We start from the raw sequence: 9,813 nt of genomic DNA on the forward strand, positions 1-9,813 counted from the left end.
TGACGCAGATTTACTAAATGGGGTTTAGCCCATTTTGAGATGCTCACTATAGTCTATCTGACAAGTCCAGTCCAATCCTTAAGCTCTAAATCAGTAAAAAAAAGAACAGAAAAACGTACCTTTCTTACAGCTCCTTGAGATGCTTCAACCTGGCATCGTCTCCCCAAACACAAAGAGAGTAGTTGTGGTTTTATATATATATATATATATATAGTAAACTTCAAGTTTTAATGATTATAATTTACTTATTTGTATGCATGACCCTGCTGAGAATTAAAAAAAAAAAAAAAACATAAAAAAGAATATTTAGGTTGTAGAGAAGTTGTTGATATTGTAATTAAACTTAAAAATACAGTCCTTAAAAAAAATCTATTATAATAATTTTTTATTAATGTATTTCTTGTTTGTCTCAATGAATGCACAGTTTTTAGAGAAGTGTGAATGGGCGCTAGGCATTGCATTTTTTTTTATTACAGTCTTTTAAAAAAAAAAACAATAATCATAAATATGACCTCTAGATTTAAATATGCACACTGACCAACTAAACTATTTGCATGCAAATTTGTTGTCATATGAAATAAATAAATATATCATGTGGAATAAATAAATATACTAACCTGCTTCATTTATTATAAAGAGTCAGTTTTTTTAGAGTTTTAATGATGGAGAAATATATCATATTATACAGTCCAAGATTCAACGGATCATCCAATGCACACACACACACACCAGATTTGAACCTCCAACATTTAAAATTTTTGCTTTTCTCAGAAATTCTGTAGTAAAGTTCGCCATTCGGGGCTCCCGCCTGAACCCACGCGCTGTTGTGCTCACTATCAACGCTGATGGACTCTCAATTTCTGATACATAAGAGAGTCCCTCATAACCATGGCCTCCTCTACGGACTCTAAGGTGAATTCCAAGCTGCTTAGAGCAAATAAGAACAGATTGGATGTGAGATTCTTGTAAAGGAGTGAAGATAAACTCAGGTTTCGGTACTGAAGGCAGGTGAACCTGAGGTTTTGAGCAGAATATTGTAAAACACTATTGAAGGAAGAGTTTTGTGGAGCATATAAGACAGTGGAAAAAGGAAAGGAGTAGGACCACAACTATTGAAAGTATGGGAGATCTTGAAGGCACCATTTTTCCTGCTTTCTTGCCTCTCTGGCTTGCCTTCAAGAATTGATGTCTCAAGGAGTTCTTTTAAGTTCTTTTAGCATGGCGTATCAGCTTCTTCATTTCTAATGTCCTTTTCCGGTTATGTATTTGTTGACTTTCTTTTCCTTTTTTTTTTTGTGTTTACTTTTTGTTATTGTGATTCTTTTTTTTTTTTTTCATGTATTTTGTTTTTGGCTACCTTCTGGTTAGCCCTTTCAATATATCGACTTATTCCAAAAAAGGAAATTAAATTATTTTGTTGCTGGTTTAGTGCAGTGAGATATTTACTTGTGATATTACAATGGGATTATATAAATTTGAATGATTCATATTCCAATCATATTATACATATAGTCAAAATTGAATAAATGTAGCAATATAGTCAAACTTTTAGACTTTAAATGTTTAATTAAGTAAACACATCTGCCAATCATATTATACATATCGTTTTAGCTAAAGTGAATAAATCAAAAAGTTGAGGATTGATTTGGAAATTAACATATTTTGGCGCCATTTTCTTTTAAATGAAATGGCAGGTTTTGTTTAAAATGACGCACTTTCATATACTGTTAAAAAAAACAAACCAAAACGGTGTCGTTTTGAATGACACTGTATATCTTCTTCTTCCCTGACGTGCAAAGGCAGGGGAAGAAGGCTTTTCTTTCCCTTCTTTGCAGCACCTATATTCCCTCTTCTCCCTCTCCTCACTTGTCTAAACCCTGACACAACGCACGCCCCTCACCTGCCACCATGATGAAGATTAGGTAGGGAAGCCATACTCTATGGCTAAGGTGACTGCACAAAAGCCACCCCAGCTACCCTACCTTGTCTCCATGATTGGAAAGAGGTAGGGTAGCTCTCGCTTCCCCTATCATATAAATACCCCACTCAATAGGCCGAGAGCGGGGGAGAAAGAAAAAACAGGGGAAATAAAAAAGAGAGACAAAAGATAGAGAGACTCAAACAAAGAGAAGGAGGGAAGAAAAGGAACAAAACAAACCAAAGAAAAAAAAAGAGAGAAACAAAGACAGAGAGTAGAGAAACAGAGGGATTGGGAAGGAATAAGAAGTAAAGGAAAAGGAAAGAAAGAAAAAGAGTGGAGAAATAAAAGAAAAATAAAACAAGGGAAGAAGAAACACATGGAAATAAAGGAAAAAATAAGAAGAATCGTCATTTGAAACAGCCATCCACTGCGACATCACCGCCACCGAGAGCCACCAGCACCGTTAATGTCGTCAGCAAGTCAACCCCCTCTCTTCTCCTTCTTCTTCTGCTCATTTTCTCGTCTTCACTGTCGTGTAAAGTGAATAGTAAAGATTCCACTGTTAACTAGGTCGGACAACGCCGATCTAGACCAAAATGGATGGGTTGGGCCATTTTCTTTTAAATGAAATGGCAGGTTTTGTTTAAAATGACGCACTTTCATATACTGTTAAAAAAAAAAAACCAAAACGGTGTCGTTTTGAATGACACTGTATATCTTCTTCTTCCCTGACGTGCAAAGGCAGGGGAAGAAGGCTTTTCTTTCCCTTCTTTGCAGCACCTATATTCCCTCTTCTCCCTCTCCTCATTTGTCTAAACCCTGACACAACGCACGCCCCTCACCTGCCACCATGATGAAGATTAGGTAGGGAAGCCATACTTTATGGCTAAGGTGACTGCACAAAAGCCACCCCAGCTACCCTACCTTGTCTCCATGATTGGAAAGAGGTAGGGTAGCTCTCGCTTCCCCTATCATATAAATACCCCACTCAATAGGCCGAGAGCGGGGGAGAAAGAAAAAACAGGGGAAATAAAAAAGAGAGACAAAAGATAGAGAGACTCAAACAAAGAGAAGGAGGGAAGAAAAGGAACAAAACAAACCAAAGAAAAAAAAAATAGAGAAACAAAGACAGAGAGTAGAGAAACAGAGGGATTGGGAAGGAATAAGAAGTAAAGGAAAAGGAAAGAAAGAAAAGGAGTGGAGAAATAAAAGAAAAAAAAAACAAGGGAAGAAGAAACACATGAAAATAAAGGAAAAAATAAGAAGAATCGTCATTTGAAATAGCCATCCACTGCGACATCACCGCCACCGAGAGCCACCAGCACCATTAATGTCGTCAGCAAGTCAACCCCCCCTATTCTCCTTCTTCTTCTGCTCATTTTCTCGTCTTCACTGTCGTGTAAAGTGAATAGTAAAGATTCCACTGTTAACTAGGTCGGACAACGCCGATCTAGACCAAAATGGATGGGTTGGGTCCGGCCCAATCTAAAAGGGAAAAAACATTTGGTGGGCCAAATCAACCCAACCCCAATACTTTGGGCCAAACTCAGTATAATTTATTATAGGCTGATTTTGACCCAATCGGGATGGGCTTAGCCCAATGTAATTGGGCCAATCCAATCCCAATATATTGATATAATAATGTTATATAATATTATATGTTAAAAAAAAGTTTTTTAAAAAACAATTTCCAAATCCTTTGAAAAACTTCTTTGGGATTTTCTCACTTTTTTTTTTTTTTTTATCATTTTGGGTTAATATCGATTTGTATTTTTTATACTGTAAAGATATAGATTCGATATTAAAATACATGATTTTCTTTGAAATATTGCAAAACAATTATATAAAAAACAATAGAAATAATTTTTTTCATGGATACGGCCAAGTCTCTCAAAAACAAAATCATATTGTATTTTCATACAACAAAAACAATTACAGAAAATGTTTAGCATGTATTTTGGCTTTAATAACCATTTTATTAAAGCCATGAGAACTAAGCCAATAATTTGTAAATATCCAAAAAATATTATTGTTTTTTTTAGTAACTGGGATTATGAATTTATATGTAAAACTTTTTTCCCGATGTTAAAATGTATTTTTTATAGACATTAGAACGGTTAGGTTTTTACCTGATAAGATAAGAATCTCTTTATCGAACATGACTTTTCTTAACCCATAGACAAACCAATAATTATAAAACACAAAAAGACATTAGTTTTTTTTTTTTAATCAAACCATTAAACAATGCAGCTTACCTGAGGTAGGGCGTATTTAGGGTGCAAGTACCTTCTCTTTATACAACTAGTCTCCATACCCAATCCCTAAGACCAGTTAGGGTTTCTAATGATCAAAATACTAGGTGGCAACTCTCATTATCCTTCTTCACGGATAGAAGACAAGAATTCCTTGTCTTCTCTGTTTTTCAATTTCCATATACTTAAAAGAGTTGATGGTCACCGCGATACCACACATGTGCGACAAACCACATGGACCACTAAGGGTTAACAATAATTGCTCGTATAATCACCTAAGTTGAGTTGTCATGTACCAAAGTTGAGCCATCTCAAAACTAAGCTGCATTATCTGAGCCTTAACTTATTCTCGTACAATCGCCTAGACGACCAGAGATTGGGAGTGCAAACCCAATTGTGAGGAATAAAAGGTCGATACACCACGACCCGTTTGTATATCCTCAATCATAGTGTTTTAGATACCATAAACTCCATTTCTATCGAGTCCACTAGACAATCCAGCCTCCAACCACAAATCCAAATCGAGTTTTAGATAGGTCGAAGGATTCTCCTTGTATCTCTCATGCAAATGGGTATTATATGTTTCTTGAAAAAAGAAAAAAAAAAGAATCAACAAATTAAAAAATTAATAACTTAATAAAAAAATTGTTAAAATCCAATTTACCATGAACTTTTGAGCTTGGCTATCCACAAGCTATTATGCCCCTTTTCCAACAATCATCATTTTGCATATGAGTTTTAACAAAAAGCTTAATTGGTCTTGGATCATGTCCAAGAACTATAACTTGTAAAAGAGAGTTATTGTTTGTTAAACGTTAAATATTTTCATATAAAACAACAATCTAAAAAAAATATATGTAATAAAACAAAATCTTACCATCCTCTTTACAATTGAAATGAACAAAATGGATTTAGTAGAAGTTTAGACACATGTCAATTTGTTGGTATCCTAGGTCAAGGGGTTTCATCATGGATTTTGCAGCATATAAGTTCGCTTTTAGCCTGTTACCTTTAGATAAAATGCTTCTTGTCCATTCAATAATTTTATCATAACCACCTTAGCTCAACCCATGATCTTACTTAATGGTGAATACTTGTGCAACAATCGATAATTTGCTATGATTTGTGAAACCATACCATAATGGTTCGTCAATATCTTTCAATTAGTTCTTCATCTACAATTGAACATTCACATGCATTACACCGATTCATTCTCATTGTATTCATAATCATACTCCTACAACGATTATTATTATCATTTACAATTCCATTCACATTGCTAGAACTAAAATTCGACCTAACCATCCTTTATACCATGATCTTGTATGGAACATATGATTCTACATGTGCAAACCAACACAAGTACTTCTCCAAGAACTTTTTTTTGCTAGAAGATGTATTGTAATATCATCTAGATTGAGAAATTTTTATTTTTACACCTCTTACATGGAAATCTAATACTGCATCCACTAATATTTTTTTATTAGATAGTGTGTATTTAATAAAATTCTTAATCCCATTACAATAACTTGTATTGCGCAACTTTTAAGGTGAAACTCGATGCATCCAAGAATGATGATCATCCATTATACATATGAAACCTATATAAAATATTGATAACAATATGTATTAATTAAAAATATGAACTAAACAAATTATCGATGCCCAACTAATTAGCTATCATTAGTTTAACTCAAACTTATTCAATCAATTTTAACACTACGCTTAAATCATTATTACTTTTTTCTATAAAAGTTCAAATTCCTTCAAATTTGTTGAGATTTTCAAATTAACAATAAAATTGATAAAATATGAAATGTACCTCTTACATAAGCCATTATTTATGTCATAACACAATTTTTTATTCTTTTTTTATTTTTATATAGTAAAAAACTGAATGAAATGAAAAAAAAAGAAATAAATGAAGAATAAATTAAAATTTGGGTCAAGACAAAACAAATTGAAAGTTTTGAGAATTAATGAGGGTGAAATTATAGATCTAGGAGTCAATTTTGGTACAAATTAAAAGAATTGAGAAGTTTGGGGACTTAATTGAACTTGAAATTAGTTTAATTAATGAAATCAAGGGCTTAATGGATGAAATACCAAAGTTTTGGGGCTGATTTGGGTCAAAATTACAATAATTAAAGTCCAAGGACCAAAGTGAAAATTCAGGGGTACAATAGGTAGTTTAATTTATTTTTTAAGGGGTAATTTTGAAAGAATTAAAAGTTAAAGAGTTAATTAAGAACTAAATTAGAAACCAAAGACTATTTTGTAAATAGCGTTGGAATGCAGGGGTCCAATTACAATTAATCCAGGGGTAAAGGTTTTTTTGAAAAAATTCCTTGAATAAGGGCCTGATTGCAAGATATTAGAACTTCAATGTCCAAATTGAAGAATGACCAACTCAATAAAAAACGATGTCATTTCTACATTTACTGTTTCTTCTTATTCCTCTGGAACTAAAAATCCACCTGTGAAAAAGGGAAAGAAAAGCGAAATGATTGTGTCCCCATCCTACCTAACACCACAACCAAGGTCACCCCATGTTTCAAGTCCTCTTTCGTCCCATAAGACAGCCATTAAAATATCGAGGAAACAATAGTCTAGCAATGACAGGACTGTTGGTGTCCCAATCTAACCAAATCACAAAGTCCAAGACCTTATCGTTATCTAGGGAAGATAAGCAGAAAATCTTATTGTGCAAAGGATATGGGAGACCAAGAGTAGAAAGACAAGCGCCAATATTCTTCCATAAACACCAGCAACAAAGTATGAGCTCCAGGTAAGTTTTTTACGTTTCCTTCCCCCTTAATTTTAATTAATATTTCATTATGCATGCACACATGAATTAATTCACGCATGCATGTGGACAATGGAGAAAGTCGGGTCACTGGTTTGAGTCATTGACAGGGCCAGGCCACTAGGTCTAGCCCAGCCCATACAACTGGATTAGATCTAGGCCAAAAATGACAAATATTTGTTTTTTCTATTATAGAAAATTAAAGGCCACTATGATGTTTGAGTGTGACAATTTATTTTATTATAAAACACCTAAGCTACAAAATTAAACTCATTTTCATTAAATGACAAATAAATATAATTTTTAAAAATTTCAAACAAACCATAACATACACAAATCATACAATAATTTTCTATGGACAAACGCTAAAACAAGTAAACACGTAAATGAATTACATATACTACATCAAAAAAAAATTTCAATATTTTGAAAATGGGTTACAACAAAAAAAAAAAAAGGTAGTTTTATTACTTGATATGGTGAATATTCAAAAAAATTGAACCAGAATAGGGTTGCTGACATACTTAGTGTTGGCGTGACTAGATTTGTAATGATGATAACTTGATTTGTGAAAAATATGTGGGTGTTGTGTGTTGTTTTCTACAAAATAAAAAGGGAAGAAGAAGAAATGAGGGAGGAGAAGAGGGGGGGTCGTCTGTCAAGATATAATATAAAAATTATTAACAAATTCATCGATGAGTATTAGTAAAGAGTATATTTTCTCGATAATTTTATCTGTAATAATGACACTTTATTTTTTTTCATTTCTTTATTTTTAACTATATTTTCTTCGTATTCACCGACGAAAAATTTATATCAATGTATACTTAGAGAAACAGCGAGGAAATATTTCGTCGATAAAAGTCATTGTAATTTACTGAGTTTTTTTTTTTTTTTTTTACAGTATTTCTATTTGTATTTGATAATTTTCTAGTTATGATATATATTGGACAAATTCGCCAAACCTCAAGAATGGTGTTTCCTTGTTGATCATTTTTATTTTAAACATTTTTCAACATTCTTCTTCAACAAATTGGACTATTTAATGCAAAGCTTTTATTTATAATAAAAAAAAAACCCAGACGGCATGATTGCATAACATGGCATTTCTTTATTTAGCTAAAGTATATATATAAAAAAAAGATCGACCAGGACTTGTGAAAATAGTGAACCAACAAAGCTTCCCTGGCGATGAATTCCACTTCAATTTATCTATCTCATGTGGATTGGAAGAGGTGGGATGCTTTGTTCGTGCCTGAAGAAATTATCAGGATCAACTTTGGTCTTCACATGCACCAACCTGTAGAAGTTACCCTTGAAGTAGTTGGTACCAAAAGCACTCGCTTCGACAAAACTTGTGTTAGAATTTCTGTTCATGCCCAGATCAAGATCCCTGTAATTAGCATATGCTTCCCTAGGATTCTTTGAGACATAAGGTGTCATGTAACTGTAAACCCTCCTAGTCCAATTTATATGCTCTGCAACGTTTTCCGTTGCATCTTGCCAGCTGGACCAGTAAAGGATCATGAACTTGGTACCTTTTCTATGAGGGAAAGGAGTCTGAGATTCTGAAATTCGGTTCATCATTCCACCGTACGGAGTGAACACTACTAGAGGACTCTCTGCTTCAAATAACTTCTCCCATAACCCTTCAAGTGCCTTTTCAGGTATGGGTTTTCTGGCATAGTCAGATTTGCCTTTGAAGTAGGCCCTGTCCATGTTAATTCTTTGAAGGAGAACTTCAGGAGGAGTATTATTTGCAAAGCCTGACATATATACAGTAGAATTGATCCAGTTTGTTTCGATACAATCCTGTCGTGTCAAACCCAATTCAGGGAAGCTGTGTTTCATTACCTGGAGAAGCCTGTTGGCGTCACCAAGAAACATGGCATTGTAAGAGGTGGTGATAGTTCTTTTACCTTGCCTACTGACATTAGCTGTCCCAATTTGAACTCTGATGAAAAGATCCTCGTCTAGTACTTGATCAGCAATTTGTTGCCATCTATAGAGGAGTTTAGTTGCACCTTGTTCTAACGTCCTGGTAACTGTGAATACTGTCACAGCTGATGGTACAGGAACTAATTTTACCTTCCAGGCGGTGACGATTCCGAAGCTGCCACCTGCGCCTCCTCTGATGGCCCAGAAAAGATCTTCTCCCATGGCTTTTCGGTCTAGAAGTCTTCCATGAACATCAATTATATGTGCATCAACGACATTGTCGACTGCAAGGCCATATTTTCGCAACATGGCACCATATGCACCTCCTGAAATGTGCCCGCCCATACCTAAACTTGTGCAAGTGCCAGCTGGGAAGCCATGGGTGTTGCTTTTCTCAGAAATTCTGTAGTAAAATTCTCCATTGGTGGCACCCGCCTGAACCCACGCGCTGCTGTGCTCAATATCAACGCTGATGGACCGGAGCTTGACAAGGTCCACAACAATGAAAGGTGACTCAATTTCTGAAACATAAGAGAGTCCCTCAAAATCATGGCCTCCGCTACGGACTCTAAGGTGAATTCCAAGCTGCTTAGAGCAAATAACAACAGCTTGGATGTGAGATTCTTGTAAAGGAGTGAAGATAAACTCAGGTTTCGGTACTGAAGGCAAGGTGAACCTGAGGTTTTGAGCAGAATATTGTAAAACACTACTGAAGGAAGAGTTTTTTGGAGTATACAAGACAGTGGAAAAAGGGAAGGATGATTCTGAAGTTCTTGAGAGACATTTCAGAAACCTATCCTGAAGTGCATGTGAAACTATAAATGGAGATAGGAGTAGGACCAGAAGGATTGAAAGTATGGAAGAACTTGAAGGCACCATTTTGCTTGCTTTCTTGC

At 34.7% G+C, this 9,813-nt stretch overlaps 1 protein-coding gene across 1 annotated transcript; it reads right to left on the reverse strand.

Moving 5' to 3' along the window:
- Nucleotides 1–7,958: 7,958 nt before the first annotated feature.
- LOC118029503 (monolignol oxidoreductase AtBBE-like 13) lies at nt 7,959–9,813 on the reverse strand. The gene has a single exon (XM_035033412.2). It carries the CDS (start codon nt 9,794–9,796, stop codon nt 8,192–8,194), a length of 1,605 nt encoding a protein of 534 aa, XP_034889303.1. The 5' UTR covers nt 9,797–9,813; the 3' UTR covers nt 7,959–8,191.

This window comes from Populus alba, chromosome 11 (assembly GCF_005239225.2).
Source record: "Populus alba chromosome 11, ASM523922v2, whole genome shotgun sequence".
In the NCBI taxonomy this organism is placed as follows: domain Eukaryota; kingdom Viridiplantae; phylum Streptophyta; class Magnoliopsida; order Malpighiales; family Salicaceae; genus Populus; species Populus alba.

Bases quoted from the DNA above. Each gene is read 5' to 3' on its own strand.
- LOC118029503 (XM_035033412.2), bottom strand. From the start codon at position 9,796: ATGGTGCCTTCAAGTTCTTCCATACTTTCAATCCTTCTGGTCCTACTC.